Source organism: Suricata suricatta, chromosome 10 (assembly GCF_006229205.1).
Source record: "Suricata suricatta isolate VVHF042 chromosome 10, meerkat_22Aug2017_6uvM2_HiC, whole genome shotgun sequence".
Taxonomy (NCBI): domain Eukaryota; kingdom Metazoa; phylum Chordata; class Mammalia; order Carnivora; family Herpestidae; genus Suricata; species Suricata suricatta.
Window position 1 is genome coordinate 36848690 of NC_043709.1, and position 25859 is coordinate 36874548.

Below are 25859 nucleotides of genomic sequence, written 5' to 3' on the forward strand. Positions count from 1 at the left end.
GCACTTTGCAGATAAGGTGTTGCTTTCATTCTTTCATTCGTTCTTAGCTAACCCTGGAGGTCCAAAATATCTAATAAGTTGCATCTTTTTCTGGGAATCATGATTTTGAAACAGAAGCAACTCACCTAGCTAAAATCTGAACCTAGTCCATCAGGCACCTGCATCTGCTTTTCACTGCAACTTTACTATTCTCTTGTTGCTGTCTGACTTCCTTTCATCCCCACAACTATCACACCAAGCAGGGAATTCTCTCCTTTTAACAGATGTGGAAACTTGGAAAAGTATATACTATAAGTGGCAGAAAATTGGGGGATTTGCAAAGATCTCAGATATGCCCCTTGCAAATGTCAGTAATCTACTATGTTTGAAAAGTGAGGCATTCCACTGCAGAATTATCAGTACATTCGAATAGTTTTATTTCATTCTCCTGGGCAAAGCAGCAGCATGAAAAGCAAAATAGCACACAACTTCAATCGTATGTAAATACATATCAAAAATCATACATCCACGAGATAGCAAATAGTTAATTAAATGTTAAATAGTAACAACATATTTAATAACAGTTTTAATGGTATAAAAAATAAAAGTCTAAGATATCCCTCCTCTATTTAGCAACTGATGCTACATTTCTCCATTTCCTTTTATTGAAATAACCATTATATGTATGTGTATACATATGTATGTGTGGCATTTTTTTCCTTATTTTAAAAGAAATTGAATTTAAAATTCTTAATTCTATGCAAAGCAAACCCCTTAAGAATCAAAAATTCTACGATAGACACCTTACTGTACTGTTCAAAAGAAAAGAGCATAGGACTGGAAGATAAGAGACTTAGACGTAACCCAACTGTCAATATGAATTCACTGTTTTGTCACACCAAATGACTTTGTACAAGTCACATAGCTTCTCTGGTGATCTGACAGACCCACAAAATGAGAGAAATTTGCAGTAACAACCCTAATAATCATTCAGGCTTTACATAACCTAGATTCCTGTAGTTCTATGACCTGTCTCATCCCACTCTTTATGAACTATCCAGATGCCAATTTTAGCTAATTATATTTACCAAACAGTAGTGATAAAAAAAAGTACTATTATATTTTTTAAATTTTTTAAAATTTTTATTTTTGAGAGAGAGAAAGGAAGGAAGAGACAGGGCAAATAGGGAAGGCACAGAGAGAGAGAGAGAGAGAGAGAGAGAGAGAATCTGAAGCAGGCTCCAGGCACTGAGCTTATCAGCACAGAGCCTGATGCAGGGCTCGAACTCATGAACTATGAGATACATGACCTGAGCCTAAGCCTGACGCTTAACCGACTGAAACACCCAGGTGCCCCAAGGAGTATCATTACCTTAAGTACTATTACCAAAGCTTTGGCAGACTTTGTAAATCAAAAAAATCACTATTGGGTGAAACTGAAAGAATTCTGCAAAATAACCTTCTAATTGATGAGAATATCCCAGGGCTGAGGCATATTACAATTATTTACATAACTGCATTTCAGCTGAACAACTTAAAATCATTTGATTCTTTAAAATAGAGTAAATGAGGAAATCTAATTTTTCTAGGAAGTTGTATACATTCTGTACCAAGAGTTCAATTGCCTTACTCCAGTAGTCTGAAAAATACATTATTGTTAACAGAATAAATCTGCCAGTGCCTAGACAATAGTGTTAAAAGTTAACTTCACTTGACACTATGTTTTTTGTATAGAGTTTCTGGAGTCCAAAAGTTTAATTCCACTGGCAGGTGCAGTCTATAGGTTCCTGAAGAGTGTGCATGACTTCAGTGCCATTTCTTGAGCAATACAGAGGCACAGACACGTTCCGCACTCCATTTTCACGACAACACTTGCAAAATCGTAGATGGCTCTCGATATTGATGTTATATATGGTAGCAGATGGGCATTTTCCATCACAAGATGCAACATTTATCTGTAAGGAGAGACAATGAAAAGAAAATTCTTAACATTTTTAAAAACTGGCTATTTGATTCTACTAAGAAATCAAATGGAAGCAAAACTTGATTATCACTTTAACTCTCAACCTTCTGTATGTTAAAAGACTACAAAAAACACCAGGTTGAAACTTAGTAACTTGAATAAGTTCAAAGAGATATACCGTGGTGATGTCTAAGACAGTAAGGCTGATGTAAATTAAACTATGAAATAAATGTGAATACATAACTAGACAGGCATATGTAAAATGTTCATCACAATCTAATGATTCTATTATAATCTGTATTATATCATGGCTCATGTAGACTGTAGTATTGAAGAGTCATATCAAACAGGATAAAGTTAGAACTAGGACTTTCACTGAGTAAAACTGCATAGTTCAGAATATGTAGTCAGATATATTTAGCTTTAATTTCCATCTCTCTAGATTGCAGTTATGATTCAGGACTATTGATTATTTATGCTAAGAATTCACACTTCTTCACAAACAGAATATTTTAATATTAGACTGTATAAATAGTCTCAAAGTTAAATATTGTGACTATCAGCATTTTGTTGTCTTACAAACACATTTAGTACTGTGAGACATGTACTTTTGGAAAGATACATGCCCTTTATGTAACAAATTATATTTTTCCACTTACAGGGTTTTGACTTATACAGTCCTGTTTCCTTATGATTGATTTAATGATCACTTTCTGGCATATTCTTTCTTCTCGTTTGCCTGATAAAATATATAAAATGTGTTTATTCATTCGAAAACCCATGTCAAATTATTTCTTAATTTAATTAAACATGTGAATATATTAAATAATGTACATATTTATATGAAATATATTTCTATAATAAGATGTACTTAAAAGTTTTCATCATATATTTTATGTTCCATATTTGTTTTCACTTTCTAAGTAGAGTTTCTCATATTTTTAATGCATACTCATTTCTTTATTTTATTGTCTTAGAATAGTTATCATAATCATAAATCATTCCACACAAGCAATAATGCTAACATTAACCTGTGTTTATTATACATAGATAAAATACATACTTAAAATTCTAAAAACATGTAGTAATGTTTAGAAAGATATTGGTAGAAGTATATATACATGTACATAATTAGGTATCTATACATTTGTACATAAATCTATTTTAAATTTAAAAACAGATTTAAAACCACTTTATCTTAATAGGTTTTAATATAAAATCATACATGAATATAATTTAATTATTTATCAACCATTTTGAAATGAATGGATGAGTCATAGTATACTTGATTTTATGGCTCTGAAATGATCTCTTATGACTTCACAATAAAAGACTTTATATTAATTAATGATATTTTAATATACCTCAGTATATGTGATGGGCTATGACTTGATAATACATCCAAGAATATATATTTAACATGATATGAGAGTGGATGCAAATAATCCCTGATTCAGAATGCAAAAAGACCAAGGTTCTTACTAACTTGCTTTGCTACTTTAGGACACTCACTGAGATCATTCTGCTGAGTTTCCTTGTTTGCAAAAGACTGGAATTAGCTCTCCAGTTTCCAAACTAGTTTAGCCACAAAATCTTTAAGTGATTATATGAAATTTCAACATATAATGTATATAAAAGTTAAATTACTCAAGTTGAAGCAGAGATGAGTACCAAAGAGTGCCTGAACTTAAGCTGTGCTTCCCAAGTTCACCCTTGACCTTCAAAGTGCTAGCTTTGGAAGGTCACATCTCAATTCTCTTCCTACTTAGTTTCTCAGGAGTATTTGATCCAGTTTCTCACACTCTCCTCCTTGAAACACTTTGCACACTTGGCTTCCTAAAAACACCCTTCTTTGGTTTTCCTCCATCTCATGTGCGGCTCTTCCCCACACTCCTCTGCTTGTTCCTTCTTCTTTCCCCAGCCTCCCAACTATAGCCTGGTCAGAGGTTCAGGGTTGGTGGCAGAGGAGAGGCTGGTGTGTACCTTATGCTGCTTTCACTCAGTGGTTAGTTACGTTATTAGCCTTTCTCTTCTTGTGTAAGAAGAAAGAATAGTCAAGAAAGAAATCATCTTTAACATGACTTCTAAGGTACCCACCCTCTTCTTTCCGTCGTCTTCACCCCTGTGCTTAACCAATCTTTGCGGTTTCCTCTGCATTCAATACTTTTTATTCTTCCAGGCTGGTTTCCCAAAGACATTCAGTCTCTACTCAGATGACACCTCACCACAGAGGCATTCTCTAACCACTCACTTAAGTTAGCAACCTAGCCTTCCACTCTCCATCCCTTTTATTCTGTACTATGTCCTATTTATCACTCATCACTACTTGACATAATAGCATATATTTGTGTGTTCATTCTTTCTTCCCCTTCTTGATAATATGCATTAGGCATGCAGGTATTATATCTGATACATGGCAGGCACGTAATAGAAATCATTGACAAATTAATTTGTGAAATAATATAACTGGGAGAGCACAAATTTATTGTTAGTTGGCTGAACTTATTTGTACCAAGAGGCATTTCCTATTCATTTCTTAAAGACTATTGCAACACATCTTGTTGAGCACAGCACCTACAGTAGTGTCCAACATGCTCTCCAAGATAGCCCAGTGAACCAGAAGCAAAGACTGAGGAGAAGAAGTCTGTGATACCAAAGCAGAAACTATTTCACAAGTCCTTACATGCCAGATGGGAGAAACTGAGATAGTTTGATATTATTCTGCAACTACAGAGAGCTTGGCAGAAGTGAAAGGTCCTAGACCCAGGCTTTAGACAGGCCATTATGACTTAGAGCAGTCAACTTTTCTGAACCTTCATTTCATTATCCATAAGGGAAGCCATACTGACCTTCCCACCTACATCCCAGAACTGTTGCGAAAATTAGTTGCAATACTGTCTGCAGTGGGCTTAATAGTAGCGATAGTGTAGGTAATAAATGGTAGTATTGTGGCCAGTCACATAGAATTTCCCGTCTGCGCTCAGATAATATAATGTACTTACTTGTTTAATAATTAACGTGGGATTATAGAATCCAAGGTCTTTATTGAAGTCAGAATGTCATTCTCATTATAACCTACTTAACTTTGTGTGTCCAGTATGTTCCAAGCAAATCTGATACCACAGACACCTTTTAAACTTAAAACCTATTAAAATTCCATGCAATACCTTTTGGGAAATACCATAATAAAGAAATTTCTAATATTTAAATTAAAATTCATCTAAATTAAAAATACTTTATTCTTACCCCAGAAGACTAAATTACAAAGTAATTAACCACATGACATTTAAATAGTAACTTTATAAAATGTGTTTCTCTTCTTGCATCATAGGACCTGAATTTTATAAGAAAAATCAAAATCACCATGAGCAATTAAAACTAATTTATCAAATTAATGCATGTAATATGTCCTCACTTACAGATCTTGCAACAGCCTTCATTATAAAGCTTTACAATCCCTTCATTCTAGGAAGAGAGAAGGAATAAAGTCAAAACTCACAGTGTTGGTTCATTTTCTCCTGGACCAAACAAAGAAAACTAAATTGCAGTATTTTATTAAATATCACAAACCTTTATAAGAAAATTATAGAAATGTACTGTCTGTTTTTGAAACTAGGAGCAAATATTTTTGTTTTAATTTTGGATTTTTTTACAAGTACTATGAAAAAGAAAAATGATTAACTTACTTAAATGAACACTTTATTCATTTATTCATTCCTTATAATACATTTTAAATGCCACCAAAAAATAAAAGGCTTACCAGAGCAAAGTACTGATAGGTACTCTAAATAGAGGTCATTATATATTTCAACTCCTTGAAATAACCAAAAGTATTCTATAAGACAAGACCAAGTTCCTGAATACAATTAAATGTTAAAATGATGTATCTTTTTCATTAATATTTCATTATTCAAAAAAATCCCCCACATCAGGATGACTGACTCTTAATAAAGACTAAATTAAGAAAATTTTATTAATTATCTCTTGAATTTTTACAGTCAGTTGTTAATTGCTTTTAGTAACTTGCTAATTGCAACTCAAGCAAAAGAATTTTGGCTCTAAAAATGAACCTGTGAAATAAGATGATGCCTAAGATTCTTTCCAGCGCTGAAATTCTGTTTCTTTACTCTATATGATGTCTATCTAACCAGCCAGCTAGCCACCATCACTAAAAGGGCACATCTTGAAAAAAAATCAAGAAGACTATGCTCTTTCTCTGCACTGAAGAAAAATATTGCCTACACAATAGAATAAAGCTCACTTTTCATTAGGTATTGTTATCTCCTGAATAATTAAAGCTACAAAGGACCTTAGAAGAAAAAGTATCATTTCCAAAAATCTACGTTCCCACTGGACTCTTCTCTGAGAGAATAAGGAGTTGGGATATCTAAGCTAGCAGACCAGCAGTGCCGTGACCCATGCCGAGTTCCACCATGGCCTGCGCTCAGAGCAGCTAAGACAAATTCCACTTAGGCCCACAGGCACTAAAAAGGGAGTGACCTCATAAATCTGGCTGTGCCTTTAAGAAATAAAATGGGTCAACCTCGAATTGATTATTAATTCATACTGAGAGAGATGCTAGATCTGCTGATCAAATGATTTTTCAATAATTATTTGCTCTACACATTAAAAACCTAGAGATAGCACGTTGTTAATTCAGAGAGAATCAAAATGACTTGAAACACCATTTATAACTCAAAATGGCAAACTGCAGAAATATAATAGAGTTTTGATAAATACATGAAAATAAAGCATACACCATAATAAATAAACTACTACATATGTATGTACTACCTTGGAAAAGATATTTTCTAAGTTACATTTAATACACTATTTTCTTAGATACAAAAAAGTACACACCATTTTGCATTCAGTGTCATTAAAAGGGGGACAGACCATATTGTAGTTGAGAATCGTTGTCCCTTCCTCAGTCTTAACACATTCATATGTGGTACAATTATAGTGCCAGGTACTTCCTTCCTAAAAATAAAGTAAAGTTACTGCTTTGCTTATTAAAATCTGATGTATTTCTCTTTTTTTAATGTTTATTTATTTTGAAAGAGAAAGAGAGAGAGAGCACACATGTGTGTGAGCTGGAGTTGGGCAGAGAGAGACCAGGTCCATGCTGTCAGCACAGAGCTCAATGTGGGGCTCAGTCTCACAAGCCATGAGATCATAACCTGAGCCAAAATCAAGAGGCGCCCCAAACTCTGATATATTTCTTAAGTAGAATATTCCCTATCCAAGTCAAGAGGCAGAGAACTTCTTATGGCATAAAACGTCTATCTGGAAATATCTCCAAATTTATCTAAAAGGATTAAAAATACATGTATGGGGTGTGTGTGTGTGTGTGTGTGTGTGTGTGTGTGTGTGTATGTGTTTAGTTTCATACTAGATCTGAGAAGTGTTAAATAAGGTGCTAGCAAGGAAAAAACAAATAGGTATCTGTTTCTACTACAGGATTAATTGTCCAATTTGGCCAAGTGTCAAAGGTCTTGTTCTAACATTCTCTCACTAATTATAAAACAACAAATCATATTAGTTAATACGCCTCCTTTCCTGAGATTTGTTTATTATCCTTCTACTCCCTCATCACCAAAAAAAATTAAAAAATCTCTGGAAGATAGTGATTATTGATTTATGGTTCTAGTTTCATATGCCTTATGGTTGTTTTAAAACATATTCCTATTCTTTTGACAAATTTTTAGACATAATAACTGTTTCATTCTTGATTTCAGAATTCTTGTTTACAAATAAAAATCAGCTGAACATAATTGTAACATAATTATTGGGCTGTAATTGTCGATCTCTAATTTTATTTCACAACCCACATTTTAAAATGCTTGCCAAACTTAGGCTTGTAGTTTCCTTTTGCAGTAAAGAATTTGGATGAACTTCTTTTTCTCAGATTCTATTTTAACTTATGAATATCTTTAGGTCCATAAACCTCAGTTGGAAAAGATCTACACGTCCAGGCATAAAAGAAAATAAAATATTCAAATTAAAATAATTCTAATATTTAGTTCAAATAGTACTATTGTGTTTATCTGAAATCAAAGTTCGATAGAAATAAGATTTCTAGGTAACTAAAGTTTATCTTCGAACAAGCCAGGAGTTCATACGCTTGATGTATATTTACCTTAATTACATTTCTTGTTGCATTCTAAGATTTTATTTATTTTTAAGAGAGAGAGCTCAAGCAGGGAAGGGGCAGAGAGAGAGGGGGACAGAAGATCCAAAGAAGGCTCTGCACTGACAGCAGTGAGCACAATGGGCTGGAGCTCACAAGCTATGAGATCATGACCAGAACTGAAGTCAGATGCTCAATTGACTGAGCCACCTAGGTGCCCCAGAATTCTCAAAAAATATTTGGAACAGGGGTGCCTAAGTGGCTCAGTCAGTTAAACGTCAGACTTCAGCTCAGGTCATGATCTCACAGTTTGTGAGTTTGAGCCCTGCATTGGGCTCTGCACTGACAGTGAGGAGCTTGCTTGGGCTTTTCTCTCTGCCCCTTCCCCATGCACATGCTCTCTCTTTCAAAATAAATAAACTTAAATATTCTGAACATAATTTAACATTTTATTTACATCTCAGGCTACCACTGTAAATACTATTCATATACACAGATGGTTCCTGGATTATTGATAACAGAGTTTATGTTGCCTTTTACTAAAAGCCCCAAATTACTGGTTTTTCAAGTACACTCTGATTCTTCTTCCCTCAGGTCATGATCTCAAGGTTCATAAGATGGAGCCCTGCTTAAGATTCTCTCTCTCCCTCTCTCTCTGCCCCTACCCAACTCACACACTCATGCTCTCTGAAAAGTAAATATAATTTATGATGTATATTATATTAATTATATTATAAAACAGAAGTATCACTAGGATAAAATAGAAAAACAATATCAACACTATTTAAATTGGAAACACCAGTTTGTACATAATTGTGAAACATAGGCTATGGCACAAGATAATTGTTATTTAATAAAATGCACAGGATTGGAGAAATCTGTTTGGGGGTATGTGAATAATCCCATGTAATTAAGAACACCAGATGCAAGATCTCTAGATAATTAACCAATTAATGGAAAAACTTAAGGATGGCAACAATGAATTGGAACTACTTTTACATAATGTAAGTTACAAAGATTAGTGTCACTCTCAAATCTGACAACACTAATAACTGCACTAAAGTAAGAAAGTTCCATTTTTCTTTTCTAAGGAAATAGTAGGTCAGTCAAATGGAGTTATTATTAGATAAGAGGAAAATCCTGAATAATTATTTTGTTATTTTTGGTGGAAAGATGATATAGTATTACTGACTCTTGAGATCTTCTTTGTAAAAAAAAAAAATTGTTAAATACTCAATCTTTTCTCTTATTTACCCATTGAAATCTTCAATACCTGAAATAATAACATGCTAACATCTTGAGTTTCAGATTTCTATTCAAATGCTTCATTTTAAATGAGTGAATAAAATAATGTTTCCATCTTTATTCTAATGATTACAAAAAAGCAATTCTTGAAGCCCATTCCTCACATCTGGAAAAAAAGTAAGGATTTATAATAAAATAACAATGGGAAATAAGTTAAACGTATTTCTTTATAGCAGAAATCATCAGAAACTTTAAAGTGTAACAAATATAACTGTGTCTTGTATGGTGCAAACGAGTGTACTTGTATGTAGAGCTATGTGTATGTGTATGTGTGTGCATGTGACACTTTTCAAACTTATTTGACTTAAGAACACCTTCAGAAAATAATACAGAGAGCTGCCCTCCAAGGAACATATTTTAGGGACTAAGGAATTCCTACCTCATATATAATTGATGTTCCATTTTCCATCTGAAATTTGCAGGATACATTTTTGCAGGCACCACAGCAATCGTAATCACTTGGAGACGGAGTGTACACCTGGTGCTGTGTATAGTGACAGTACATTTAATTAATGACACAACAATACCAGTAGTTTTAATGAGTCCATTATGAAGTGCTTCCCGATATAACTGTATGCTCTCTCAGAACACCTGTAAGCATTTAAAGGGTTGCATTTGAGGCACCTCAAATAATAATTTACTTCATGAGTTAAAATGAAGTAAATATTAACCTTTGCATCTAGCAGCCAAGATTCATCAAGCAGACCAAGTAAGCTATATAGATAAGGTAATAAGGCTCAAGATGATACACAAGAAAATACACAAGGAAAATATACATTATATATATTACACATTACTAGATTACTGAACTATTCAAGTGTATATTTCTAACTTAAGGAATATTCACTAGTTGTCATTTTATGATTAACTCCCACCAGAATGACTTACAAAGAATACTCACAATGTCACATTCTTTTGAACAGTTCACCATTGTAAAATTCAGAGTGTGAAAGCCCGTGTAGTTATCTTTCTCTTCCAGACACTCCACTGTATAACAAAAGTCCCCTTCCAAATACTTTATCATAGATTGGCCAGGATTCAATACTGATACTTCTTGAAATACACACACCTCATCCTTTTCTAAGAAAAGAAAAACAGTCAGTTAGAAGTACTATGTTTTTAATTAATCAATGGAACTTGTATTTATGTTTATGTGATGTCCAATTTCTTCAAAACCAATAAAGATCTTTCCCTTTATATATTGTTAATAACTCAAGAGTTTGCTTAATACAGGATGTAGCACATTTATTCCTGTTCTTTCCTATCTGAACTGCCTTCAAAAGCTATACTTTACAGCGTGATTCCAGAATGTTAGACCTAAGTGATCATCAAGCTGCTGTTCTCTCTTCTGGAAACAACATGACAATTTGATGGATAGATCTGGAGGCAAAATCCAAATCAACAGTGGTAGGACCTATAATGGTGGGATTGTATAACATTTTATGGGTTCTAATGGTTATTTTGAGATAAAATGTTCAATTTTGTTGTGTTGTGAAGTAAATAGTGTTTGTTGTACACCCTACTTGATGATTAAGGAAGCCAATACAAAGTAAAAATGGCATACTCAGGTAAGCTAGAATAGTGATGAAAATTCAGCTCAGAAGCTCTCTTGCCGATACCGAATTTAAGCCTTCTATTCTATAAAAATTCAAGTTTCAAGCTGTTGAATAAAAGGTTTTTTTCCTATTAACCTATTATTACTTAATATGAAGATTTGTTATTTTGTAGAAAATATGCTCTATGCTTTGCAATGTTAGCGTGTGTAAGGATGAAACAGTGATAAAAGCCTCTCATTTCTGGATGGCTATTTTTAAAATAGTAAATATATGTATTTAAAAGGAACTAGAAGCAACTTTAAATTCTGAAAAGCCTCTACAAAACATATTTATTGTTATGTCCCATTAAGATATCTATCAGAACATTTAGAGTTATTACAAAAGAGGCAACTGAAAAATGATAGTGAATTTTTATACTCAAGAACTGGCATGCATTTAAACAAATGGCTTAAAATATGTGATACAACTCAAAGAATTCTTTAAAATTTAATAGCAAACAATAGATAAAAATAATCATCATATCATTTAAAAGTAAGAGAAAACATAGTTACCACAGAGATACTGTACACATCCACAGTCACTTTGAAATTTAGGATCTACTGCAGTAAATTCTCCCTATTAGAAAGATATTATCGTTAAACATGACTTACACAGTTTCTCATATGACAACTATAAAAATATACACACACTATAACATTTAGTAAGTTCCCTACCATACAGCCAGACACATATCAGGTGCTTAATAAATATTTGAGAGTGAGCAGCCTTTAACCCAGTGGTATTTAATTAATTGCCCACAGAAAAAAAAATTCACAACAAACAATATGATCGTGGCACCTAATATCTCCAAATTTTAATTCCTTTATCTATTAAACGAGTGAAGGTAGAGAAGATGATCTTTTTGGTCTTTAGTGACTTGAAAATATTGTTTGATTCTGAGCTTCTAGTGGGCAGTTGGAGATAAGAAATCACTTGCTAACCCTGGAAATTTTGCTTGGTGCAAATGTTCTTGATATTTGCTATCAAGGTGGCCTAAGGTCCTGATATTTACATGGAGCAAGGATGATGCTACAGTAGAGAAAGCAGGAGCAGAAGAGTTCGGCAGAGCGACTAATAGCGTGGACTCAAGAATAGGCCGCCCTGTGCCCACCTCGGCTCTGCTGCCTCCCAGCTGTGTGACCTGGCAGGTCAGTGAGCCAGTCTTCTCACTTCCCTCATCCGTAAAATGAGGATAATAACATTGCCTACCTCTTGGGGTTTTTTTAGAGAAATTAATGGGTCCATACATGTAAAGAATTTACAATAGGGCAGACACACAGAAAGTGCAGTATAACTTCAGGTGTCAATGAAATGGTTTCATACCAATGCTTAAACGTTGTCCTGTCAGGAACGTTATATATTCCTCTCAGTGTAGGACCAGGTTTAAAGTTTCAAGAACTGCGTTATTTTTTTATTTTTTTACTTATTATTGAGACAGAAACAGAGCATGAGTGGGGGAGGGGCAGAGAGAGAGGGAGATACAGAATCTGAAGACAGCCTCCAGGCTCTGAGCTAGCTGTCACCACAGAGCCCGACACGGGGCTCAAACCCACAAACCGTGAGATCACGACCTGAACTGAAGTCGGCCGCTTAACCAACTGAACTACTCAGGTGCCCCAAGAACTGCATTTTAAAGAGCAACTTTTTTTGAGGGCATTTTATTTTCATATGATGTCAGTAATAAAATTAATTTGAATCTTAATGTAAAATATGACTCGAATAAATTCAGTGTAATGTATAAAAGGTACTTTTCCCCATAAGCTAATAATATCTTACCTTTTATAGTGCTTCACAAGCAGTAGTTTCATAAACATTAACTCATTTGATCTTTTATGACTTTTAGTCATTACCCAATTTCAAAGTGATTGGAAATAAAGTGGTAGAAATATGGAGTTAGAAAAATAAGTCAAAATCTCCCACGGTATAAGCTCTAAGTTGGTGTGTTTAACTCCCAAGGAAGCATGCCTCTCCTTTAAAATCAGTAGCAACATCACCTTAAGCTGTTTGCACTCTTTGGTTACCGTGATTAGTGCTTGCTATGAATGGACATGTGTAAGCTTTCGTGTGGACAAATATATTCATTTCTCATGGATATACACCTAGGAGGGAATTTCTGGGTCATATAATAACTATATGTATATTCAGCCTTTTGAGTAACTATCACAGTTACTGTACCATTTTACATTCCTACCAGTAACATGAAGATTCTAATTTCCCCACATCCTTGCCAACATGTATTATTATCTGTCTTCTTACTGGGTGTGAAGTGATAACTCACTGTAGTTTGGATTTTCATTTAACTGATAGCTAATGATTTTAAGAATATTTTCATGTGCTGTTGGCCATTGTATACCTTTATTTGGATAAACGTCTAGACATATTCATACAATGGAGTATTACTTAACAGTAAAAAAGGAAAGAAGTACTGACACATACTGCAACACTGATGAACCCTGAAAACATACTAAATGAAAGGAATCCCAAAACCACATATCATATGATTCCACTTATATGAAATATTCAAGATAGGCAAATCAGTAGAGATATAACAGATTCCTAGGGCTGGGAAGTTTGGAGGAAATAAGGGGTGAGTGCTAACAGGCACAGAGTTTCTTTGAAGGTTAACAAAATTGTTGTAAAGTTGATTGTGTTGATGGTTGCAGAATTCTATGAACGTGATAAAAACCATGGAACTGTGCACTTTAAATGGCTAAATTGTGTGGTATGTGAATTATAGTTCAATAAAGTTGCTATTTAATAAAGAAATACTGCACAGGCCTAACATAGACTCTTTAGGCTGAAATACATTTGTTTTCTATGTGAATAAACTAATGTGATTTAAAATAATATATCATCTTAGACACTGAAACAAATATTTAGCAACTATTCAGAGTAGGTACTCAAGAACAATGGGTCAGGTCAATGCTTGTATAGAATCATGGATATTAAAACTATATCATGCATATGGTTACATATACTCAGGTAAGATGTTCAGGAATATTGCAGCTACTGCATATGTTCTGTGTGCCTAACACACTGCTAAATATATAATATAGCAGGCACTCTGTAGATGCTTGGAGTATTGAGTAATGTGAAAGCTTGATTCATAGTTAATATTCAGATATTGAAAGTTGAGCTGGAAAAAAAAGCTAGATAGGCCAGCATCTAGCCCAAATATTGGAGATGGAGAAGAACACAGAGAAAGAGTAAGTGGAGAATTGTAGAAACACACAAGAAGAAACAAACAAACAACAACAATAACAAAAACAACACAGAGAAGGATGGACAGTAAAGTGGTTGGTGAGTTGGTGGTCGGCCTAGACAGGTGATAAAGGGGCACATATCCACCTGCATACACACATACTCAGAGTTAAGATAACAATGAGACCAAGTTTAAAGAATAAACATAAGGGCGCCTGGGTGGCTCAGTCAGTTAAGTGTCCGGCTTCGGCTCAGGTCATGATCTCACGGTTGGTGGGTTCGAGCCCCACGTCAGGCTCTGTGCTGACAGCTAGTTCAGAGCCTGGAGCCTGTCTTCAGATTCTGTATCTCCCTCTCTCTCTGACCCTCCCTTGCTCGCACTGTCTCTCTCTCTCTCTCTCAAAAACAAATTAAAAAAAAATTTTTTTTAATTTAAAGAATAAATATAGAGGCTCCTCCCCAAAAACACTTCAAAAGACCCAGAACATAGTAGATACAAAATCCCATAGGATGAAGGTTAGGTTTCTATTGTGTTTGAAGTTATTGAAATGCCTCACGATGTTGTATTATCTCTTTCAGGCCAGCAGAAGAGCTCTGAATGAGGTTGGGTACAGGTGAAATCACAGGGTGTCTACTTAGGTGCTTCTCTGGTAATCAGTGCTTACCCAAGGACTCAGGACTCTTGGACTTTTGATGTGCAAGCCTTGCAACCTTAAAAGTTTTGTAGATATTTTCCTCTCTCTGTGTGCGTGCGTGTGTGTATGTATGCGTGTGTGTGTGTGTGTGTGTGTGTGTGTCACTCATTTCTCTCTCTCCTCCTTCCTCCTAATTTTTTCCCTTCCTAGTCTTTTCTTCCCCTTGACTCCTTTTCCATCCTCCCTCCACCCCCCCACACCCCTACATACCTGGTACAAAGGGCCAGGGTCTTACTTTTCATCCTCTTAAATTCACCTTCTCCCCAATTCCTCTATACAGAACTTGCTATACCCAAGGTTCTTATTCAGGAATGGCTATAACAGTCTTTGGCTGATCTCCTTTCCTCTAATGTTTTACTCTCCTTATCCTTTAACACAGGAAGACCAAAATTAACTCGAACACCATTTTCATCATAATTTCCATCCTGTGCAGGACCCTTTCTCTCTTCCATCATATTAAATCTGCAATGAGTTCCTCAGAATAGGGCTGTCCTATTTCAAGTGTCTGGTACCATCACCACACAAATTGATTTCCAACAAATATTAGTTGAATGAATAACTGCAAAGAAAAAATAAATAAATAAAATCTAAATCCTTTCATCTTGCCTTTAGAGCCATCTTCAACATACCAATTTGGATAGTTCTTCATCTCCCATTGTTCCTTGCTCTACCTCCAGTTAGCTTTTTCTCAAGGCAAGAGAATCATCATTAACTTTCAGAATATGTATCTTACCTCTCCCTTTGGTGTGTTTATTCATGTTCATCCTAGAGTCTATCTGGACTAGTTCACTTCCTCTCATCCATTATTCTAACCTGACTGTCACTTTCTTCAAAACTTATCTTGATGGTGAGCTTCCCTAGAAAGTTCTCCATGATGAATAATAAAACAAATTATTTTATAATAATAATTATAGCTAATACTTATTGAGTTTCTATGTGTCAAGTACTATCTAAACATTTAATATGTATTAACTTATTCATTCATATGATATAGGTTTTGTTATTATGTTTTTTATCTTTTAAGTTTGTTTTATTTTAAGAGACAAAGAAGTGGGGGGAGGGGCAGAGAGAAAAAATTTCAAGCAGACTCTGCACAGTCAATGCAGAGGCCAACGTGGGGCTTGAGCTCAACAAATCATGAGATCATGACCTGACCTGAAACCAAAAACTGGACGCTTGTTATTATTTTTATATTGCAGATGAGGAAAGTGAAGCACGACTAAAAAAAAGTCCAAGGCAAGAATAAAAACATGGCAGTTGAAAATGAACTGAGGGTTGAAGGGAAAGGGGGAGGGGGGAAAGAGGTGGTGGTGATGGTGGAGGGCACTTGTGGGGAAGAGCACTGGGTGTTATATGGACACCAATTTGACAATAAAATATTTTTTAAAAAATAAAAATAAAAAGATCAAAAAAATAATAAAAGAAAAAAAACAAGGCAGTTTCAATTTTCTTTTGTTCTTATTAGACTTATGTCTTGGCTGTAGTTTTTAAAGGAAATGAAAGAGTTATGGCAAAGTAGAAGGAATAAGGAATATACAAAAACACATACATAAAACAACAGTTGGTTTGAGTCCTGAAGATCTCAGTCAATCATTTACTCTCTCTAGACCTCAATTTCCTTATTTACAAAATGTTCACAGATAACATTTACGAAGGTACAGTTCCATGTTTATATCCCTTCCTCCTCCGCAACAGATGCATCTTTGGCACAATTTCTTGAAGAATCACCAGGGACACCTCTCAATATTGAGACCATCTTTTTTCTAATGTTTTGCTTCATTTTCAGACCAATGAAGTCAAGTAGATATAAGACTAGTAGATTCAGTCCCCAGTGGAAAAAAATTAACGTGTTGCATTTTCTTATCTCAAATAAATAAAGGTTCACAGCTCCCTGATACCAGCACATGTTACTTTAATCTACTTCAGTGTCATTTAATGAGGATAATTTCATTAACTCTGAGGACTCAGAAATAAGGGGGATAAGGGAAGAATTAAAGTAATTTACATAATATGACAATTCAATCAAAATGTGTGTTCTTACCACTTCACAGGTTGGCGTAACAAGGTTTTCACAGCTACATTCTAAAAGGCAAGAAATCAACATATTTGTATTGATTGGAACATATTACTGTACTGTAATAAACCATTGAGGTATGAAAATTAGTTACCGCAATGCCACATTGGACAACATTGACCAGATACATTTTCTTTCACAAGGCTCATATCTTCTGCACAGTTGAGTAGTGGTGTAGGACAAAGATTTGGGTCACAAACTAGATAGAAAAAAATGACATGGATGAAGATTAGCCCTGTGTAAAAGTTCGTCCTCACTACCTACCATTTAGTTCACTGCCACTGCTGATGCAGGGCACAGATCCCTCTCTTCCCGCTGCTGCCTCTCCCACCACTCATAGGTCATGTATTGGTGAGGATAGCATACATGACTCGCAAGCATGTACAACAAGAGTAGAAGCAGGATATCTCATCAGGTGAAGAGCCCTGAGAAATGCTAGTTGTGCAAGAAGAGAAAGGAAGTGGAGAAGGTATGGAATCACCTGGAAAGCTAGTCATTCTAGGACGATAATAGAAAAGTCATAATAATCTATTTGGGGTAAGTAATGATATTATCCAAGAAGAGCTCCTAGATGTAGAAAAAGATTGCATATTTTTCATATGTATTTTATACGCTAGAACCCAGTGAAGTTCTGATATAACAGTACAACTAAGATTTATAGGCTTCTTAAATTCTGGACACATCTAAATATTTTAAATTAGTTAAGATATACTTACCACAGTAATACTGAGGACAACAGAAATGTGTGGTATTAAGATCCACAGTGAGAAATTCCCCATCAGTACATAGAGGAATAGGCTCAGTGCAAGATTCACAAACTAAAAGTAAAACAAAAAGCCAGAAGTTACAGCGGAGCTAAAACCAAATGATTAATTCAGATTACAACACACATATAAATCATCATGTTTAATAAAATAGGAAACAGGGAAAACAAGGCTTTAACAGACAGAGTTCCTCATTTGGTCATAAAAACATTAATACTAACTAAGTATATTGTGTTATGCTTTCCAAGCACAGTGAGAGAAGAACACCTCTTATAGGAAATATAGAGCATTAAGATTTCCGGAGCAACTTTCTTTTTTCTAGAATCAAAATGTTATTGATTTATTTACTTAAGTTTTCGGAATTCACTACCCTGGATTACTCCAATTTATCACTGAATAATACAGTAGGCACCTGTTCTCTTGGGCTGTTCAGTATCCCTTTCCCAACTTCGATTAGTTCTCTGAATGGCCTTGAGGAAATGCCCCACCCATACAGTCTTGCAGTGACTCTTAATAAAGGTGCCTGATCCTCAGCAGGCCTCAGTGTAGGAACAACCCACATTAAACAAATAAGAATCTCTTTCTGTAACATTTGAATCATAAATAGAGGCACACCAGGGCAGGAAGTAGATGCTGATTCAGTCACTAGTGACTGCCACCTAGAGTAGTTTTCTTTCCTTCCCAGGGCGTGGTCTGCTTCATCTTGCTCTTACAAAATCTTGATCCCTAAGCCTTCTACTAATTGGTGTGTTTAAGCTAGCTGAAATCAATCAGTTTTGCCACCTGTACTCAAAGAACCTTAACTGGTACAAAGAGATGTGCTTTGATTTCCATAGGTACATCTGAAACCTACATTAATCATCAGTCTTAGACATGATAATTTACTTGCAGTGAAAAATAGAGACTGTTTTATTTTTCAATGTGCATTTCATCAGATAGAATATATAGCTCCATAGACAGTCTTTCCTCAACACCTTTCATTTCTACCATTCTCTTCCAGCATCATCATGCTCACACATATATCACACATGCTATATAAAATGAAATTTTAAAGAGGTTCTATAATGGCTTGGCAGAGTCCATTATTTTAGTTGGTTCATCAAGGAAAGTCAAGGCTAAATTTTTCTTTGAACACAACTGTGCTAGCCTTATTTAAAAAAAATAATTATATTGTCTTGGGCATGTTTTGACTGGTATATATAGTCCATATATATGTTAAGGGAAAGTAGTGCTAACTGTAATAATTGTCAAGAGTCATTTAAAATGCTATATTTTCTTTTCAAATGTTCTCATTCAGTTGAGTTTCTATCAATATATTAGCAGAATACTGGTTACCATCAGTCCCATGAAATTCACTTCAAATAAGAGATTTTCCCTCCCTTTGTTCCAAAAAGTTATCTCATGAACACTTACCACAGAGAGGAGAAAAACAGCAAGGCTCTTCCTGTTGAACTTGAATCATGAATTGGTCTTCTCTGCATTCTGGAATTGAAATACTGGGGCATGTCAATGGGTCACATTCTGCAGAAACACAAAGACATTTGAAAACCTGTATAGAGTGAAATGATAAGTAAAGTAGTGTGGTTTACTTCTCTTTGAATTTATCTATATCCTGCTAACTCGCTGTGTGTTTGGTAGGGGAGGGTTCCCACACAGCACCAAGTAATTCTCCAGATACCAGCTGGGTGTCCTACAATTCAACTCAGTTCTGACACTTTCTACAGACACAAGTTATAAGCCCACCTGGTAAGCCCTACTTCTGGCTGACTGGCTATAAATCAGTTTCCCACAGCCTCTTCCTTGAGTTTGATTAATTTGGTAAAACAGCTAGCAGAACTCATAGAAACACTTTACTTATCAGATTACGACTTTATTATAAAAGAATATAACTCAGGAACAACCAGATGGAAGAGATGCATAGGGCAATGACAAAAGAAAGGGTAGGGAGCTCTTATGCCCTCTCAGAACACAGCAGGCCCCAAATGTCCTGCGTTCACTAACCTGGAAGTTGTCTAAACCTCATTCTCTTTATGGTTTTATTATGGAGACCTTATTACAAAAGCCTGATTGGTTTAATCTTTGGCCATTGAAAATCTCATCCAACCTCCAGCCCCTCTCCCCTTCCTGGAGAGCAGGGGGTGGGAACAAAAGTTCCAACCCTCCAATCACCTGGTAGATTCCCCTAGCAAGCAGCCCCCATCCCCAGATTAGCTAAAGGCTTTCTAAATACAACTCATTAACATAACAAAAGACACTTTCTAGGTCTCCTCCCTTAGGAAAAACCAGATTAGGAGCTCTGTGGTGAGAAAGGGTGGAAGACCAGATCTATATTTCTTATTATAAATCACAATATCACACCTGCTATTTCCTATATATTTCTGCTAAGATTAAGATCATTGAGTTAATTATCTAAATTCATGTATTAATATAATATATAAACTTAAAATTTGTCTATACATATGTATTTATAAAGAAATTGCAGGTTAAAAAAGAACTACCCTTAGCAAGACAACTCCACAATTTTTTATAACAAATCATTTTCTCGTAGACACAGAGAGTGAGACTCTAATTCACTATTTTGAGCAAACAATGAACCTGACTCTTATTTTTCCTAGTTAATCACTTACCACATTGATACTGTGGGCAACAGGAAAGAAGACTATGGCCAACAACCAATTTTTGACTATCTGTACATGTTGGAATGGTAGTTTCACATAAGGTCATGTCACAACCTGGAAAAAAGAAACAGAAGATATTAAAATATTCGTGAATATAACTAAAATCTATGCTTCAAACTCAGATCAGGGAAGTGACTCTTACGACGCATGTTTTTATACTGCAATTAAACACATTCAACTCACAAATGGGTCATATGTGAAAAGGTAGCCCATCTAAGGTTTATTCATTATGATCTTTCGCCCTAGATTGTCACAAGTCAAAGATTCCCAGAAACTTTATCTTGTCACATATTATTGAATATTATTAATTGCTAATAGCCAGAGTTTTTCATGTGTATTTGCAAAATCAGCAAAAACACTAATGAGGTAAATCCTGCTTTGAGAGAATATAAATAAAATTTATGGCGATATTTCTGGTTTTACCTCAACCCATACTTTTCTTTATACCAAGCATTTATGCACTCCCTGCTTTTTCACAAATAACATCAACATATTTTGTGGCAATAACTGTACGGCTTCAGCCCACATACACACCGCAAACTTCCTTTGAACAGCAGGTCCACTTATCCATGATGCTCAGGACGACTTCAGCTTCTCGTTCACAAGTTGGCAAGGGCTCTTCCTCACAGTCAGGTTCTATAGGAAGAATACTTCCATTCCCGAAACACTTGTACAGGGCGCATTCGTCAATGCCCCCATTCCACACCTCCCCAGCAGTGCGAGGCCGGCCCTCACTGTCAGTGCATGCTTAAAAAGATGGACAATGTAATATCACTCATAACCCAGCCACTAAAATAAATGAAGCTGTGATGCATTTACTATTTTGATTTCAGACCATGGCTTGGCTCAGCAACATATATAACATGTCATATATTTATCCTTCCTCAGATTCCCCTTTTTATTAGCTACTAGCTTACATTTTTCTTTAATGACATTTGTAACATAATCTACAAAAATATTTTCTCTTCTACAATTATCTGTAAATTTTCATGTCTTCTATAAGTATGATAATTTATTTCTTATTCATTTTGTCCTGTTAATACAATTTATTTAGCTTGAACAAACAGCAAACTTAGGTTAGTTTTAAAATATTAACTGTTTAAACTGATTGGTATTAGAAAAAGAAAATCCCTTACCCCATATTTATCATTTTTGTCAAATGAAAATTCAAAACATGTCAGCTTTAAAATCTAAATGCTAAATGTGGGAAGTAACTAATTATTTAGTGACTTGTAGTTTTATTATCGATGTTTTACTTAATGATAAATATGGCCCTCTAGTAGTTCTTTTAAAAATATAGAGATGAGGGGCGCCTGGGTGGTTCAATCAGTTGAGTAACTGACTTAACTTAGTCATGATGTCTTTGTTTGTGAGTTTGAGCCCCACATTGTCATTCGGGGCTCTGTACTGATAGCTCAGAGCCTGAAGCCTGCTTCAGATTTGTGTCTCCCTCTCCCTACCCCTCCCTAGCTTGCTCTGTCTGTCTCCCTCTCTCTTTCAAAAGTAAATAAATGTTTAATAAATATTTTAAAACAATAATAATGATAATAGAGATGAATAGTGACCAACATATCCCCAGCCTCACATGAACTTCTCTTACATTATGCTCTTTTCTATCAAACCAACCTCACAGGTCCCTAAAAACAAACATAAGCACTCTTGTTTATTCTCAGTCTTCTGCAAATACTCTTCTCAATGGCAATCACAAACTTTCTGGAACTATATGTGCATTTCATTTCCACTTGCCCATTTTCTTTCATTATTAGCGAAATCTCTTTTCTTCTAACCACAATGATAATGATAAGCCCTATGACTGAAACATACTGTATTGCAATTTTCTCAATTTTGTACTATTTTCATCTGCAACCACAATGGAGATGATGAGTCAGAATCAAGTGGTTTGAAAATGAAAGTAGAAAAATTAAATGTTTTCTCCCAGATAATGACACTATCCAACATTTCTCAAGTGGTTATTTTTCTCTAGGCACTGTTGCAAACATAACTTTATGGGATAAGGGCTATTATTTTTCCCATTTTACAGATGTGTAACTCAGACTCAAAGAGGTAAAACTGAATCATTATTATGTGAAGTAATTGGAATTTATATTCAGTGCACACCCTATGTTCTTTATTCTTAATTTGCCATACTCTTGCCCAGTCATTACAGAAATAGGTAGAGATTAAAACATAACACCACCATGGGAGGATGGGTAAAAAAATATGATGGGGATTAAGGAGGGCACTTGTGCTGAGTACCAGGTGAGTAAGTGTTGAATCACTGAATTCTACACCTGAAAATAGTGTTACACTGTATGTTAACTAATTTAATTTAAATAAAATTTTATTTAATTTAAATAAAAATTTTGAACCAAAAAATAAAAACCTACATTACCAATAAAGCTTCTAACTTGGGTCACTTCAATTGAAATCATATTAAAATCAAACTACAAATGAACTGGTTTCCATTTCAACAACCTTTATAACCTGTGATCAATCTTTCTCAGCATATCTCCTCAAGATCTAAATAAGTTTTATTTATTTTCCAGGTCCCCAAGAAGTCAATTTGCACTCTGCTGCTTACCACATTCTTCCTCTGGAATGCACTGAGTTGAATCTGGCCTATGAAGAATGGTACCATTTTTGCACACACAATCTTCTCTTAAATTCAAACATGAAGAGTGTCCAAAGAACCATCTGTTCAAACATGTTCTTGCTTCACAAGTCTTCACACAGGGTTGATATTCCTTCCCCTCTGGGCAATTCAGAGCTATAAATATCAGAGAACAAAATTTGCTAATGATAAAAGTTACCTTTTTGAATTATAGGAAAAGAAAGAAATGTCAGGTTTCTTTCAGAAAATTAATTCTGCCCTTTTCAGTCTCTTCAAAGTTCATTTTTCATTTATTATGTAACGAAACACTAGAAACAAAACAAGCAGTTGGTAGTTTTGAGCATCTTCCAGATGTCCAGCTAGTATTATGTTACAGTAGGAAAAGTTCACCTGATTTACAGCAAATAATATGACCAATAGGCAGCCCAGATCCAGTTGGGATAAATATAGTTTCAACTAGTATGAAGTTACTTCTCTGTGTAGTGAGGATATACAACATCCTACTCAGGATAAGCACAGAAATATGCTCTGAATGTATAACTCAACCAAGCCATCAAAAAGAAAAATGCTGTGTAGTTAGGTTCAATCCTTCACTGTCACAAGAAACTACCATTGCGAGCAGTTTCTAAATTATGTGTGCAAAAATTCTTTTTGATTTTCAGTGATCTTAAAAAATCATACTTTTAAAAAATGAACACATAGCTAGTGGGGATATAAATTGGTAAAATCTCAGTGGGGAACAATTTGACAGCGTCTATTAAAGTTAGAGATGCCACACATTTCCCGTGAATCAAGCAAATCCACTCTTGAATAGTGATTACCTCTGGGAGCAAGGAGAGGCAAGGGATAGTAAGGTACACCAGGAGCTGCTTTATTTCTAAAACGACATCATGTGACCATTGTTTGGGATATGTTATTCTTTCTCTATATATTTTATTTTTTCTTCTAGGGAAAATTAAAAACTTTTATTTTATCTTGGAATGTTTCACTAACATTCATTTTGACCATCTTTTACCACTTAATCCATTTAATTGCTATTTCTTAAATTAAATTAACATCATTTTCTGCAAAATGTGCCCAGGACTGGTGATAGGTGAAATAAAATTTTCATGAAAAGCATTACAACTTGATGGAAAAGCATGAACCCTTTAGATAAAAATGGGCAAACTATAAAATACAGAGAACAAATTAAGGGTGGATGTCGGGAGTGGGGGAGGGGGGGGAAATGGGTGACAGGCATTAAGTAGGGCACTTGTTGAGATGAGCACTGGGTGTTGTATAAAGACAATTTGACAATAAATTATATTCATAAGAAAAGATAAAAATGGGCACAGAATACATATAAAAGACGGATACACAAACATGTATTTGGAAAAAGCTGGGGAACAAGCTGGGCAAATGAGGCAGGTAGAATTTAAACCAGCAAAATGTGCTTGTGGATATACAATACAATTCAAATCTTGTTTACATTCCCTGTAATTTCTTCTACATTTCCCATTGACTTTGCTAGCCAATATTTTGCAGACTAGGTTTTCTTTTAGGACAACTGAAGCTGACCATAGGTTTAGATCAGAATGAAAATAGAAGTCACCTAATGTGGAAGAGCTGATGCCTAACTTACTGATTACATTGATATGCATTTTATTCTTATGAAATTATTTTGTGATGAAAATTAAAAGAAAAAGAAGTGAATGCAAAAAATGGAATGATTTTAGGTTGTTAGAAAATATTACCTGAAATGTTCTACTTACGGCAGTAGTCTGGTGTTCTCCACTGAATACAGATGTCGAACCTGCTGCACAGAGCCACATATGCAGAAAGCGCATCACATTCATAGTTCCAAAAGTAGGTGTAATTGATCCACATCTTTTCACAAAAGTTCTGCGGTGAAACCTAGAGATACATTTTGCCTTGGGATGGGTTCTGTTGTTTTATTTCTCTAATGGCCCTAAGTTAGTCTAATGCTATTTAGAGAATAAAAGGGTCTCAAGTTAATATTATGGCTCTTCCTTGACCTTAGATTCCAGATTTCATAATACCAGATGTCACCTCTGATGGTACGATATTTTTAAACACATTCTAGATAAGATACATATTGTCTGCACTAATCTACATAAATCAATCTTATAAAGATGAAAAGAGAAACAAAGCATGTGGACCTAGCAAAATCTATTTCTGATACTATACTTTGGGATACAATTGTCCTTTCCATATACTGAATAGGACTTTAGTCCATGACAGATAAAACCAGAAGCTCTTCAAGGATTCCATAATGATACATGGCATTACTTATTAAATGAGATTATGAATGCCTCTCAAAAATATATTAATATTGAACATTGAATAATTTATATAATTTGGCATACCTCAATTTAGAGATGCATTTTTTCCTACAGATTTTTTCATTTTGATTTAGAAATGCCTGAAATCTGAATAATTTAACTTGTAACACCTTTATTCCAGTTTTTCTCTTTACTCATTCATTCAGCAACCATACTAAACATCCACATGCAGATGCTAAATTCTGATATGGTTCAAAGGGCCAGAAAAAAATACTTAACATTTTTCCTATCCCATCATTTCTTCTTCAAGGTCCATATCTATAGAAACCAAGATTCTACATTCTTTTAGTCTTCTTTACAGAATCTCCTTGGTTTCCAACCACTTCACTTTGTATGGAATACTTGCTGTGGTCAAGAGTATCCTTATTGTCAAATCCAGGGAACACTGCTAGTTTCCTTCTTAGAACCCTCTCCTTGGACTTTGAGTGCACTTCATTCCATTGCCTGTTCACCTGTTTGTTGTCGGTTCCTCTGCTGCCTCACATTCTTGAGTGTCCTAGGTTCCATCCTCGATGGACATGT

The 25859-nt window shown here is 35.0% G+C and overlaps 1 protein-coding gene across 1 annotated transcript in view; it reads right to left on the reverse strand.

Moving 5' to 3' along the window:
- Window positions 1-1326: 1326 nt before the first annotated feature.
- OTOGL (otogelin like) overlaps window positions 1327-25859 on the reverse strand; it is a 142162-nt gene continuing 117629 nt past the window's right edge. Inside the window, 15 exon segments of the mRNA XM_029954585.1 lie at window positions 1327-1934; window positions 2602-2681; window positions 5362-5407; window positions 6803-6922; window positions 9757-9861; window positions 10279-10457; window positions 11485-11548; window positions 16910-16950; window positions 17037-17141; window positions 17659-17760; window positions 19120-19227; window positions 20334-20438; window positions 20919-21131; window positions 22966-23151; window positions 24747-24888. Coding sequence (XP_029810445.1) covers window positions 1734-1934; window positions 2602-2681; window positions 5362-5407; window positions 6803-6922; window positions 9757-9861; window positions 10279-10457; window positions 11485-11548; window positions 16910-16950; window positions 17037-17141; window positions 17659-17760; window positions 19120-19227; window positions 20334-20438; window positions 20919-21131; window positions 22966-23151; window positions 24747-24888 — 1797 coding nt within the window. The 3' untranslated portion in view covers window positions 1327-1733.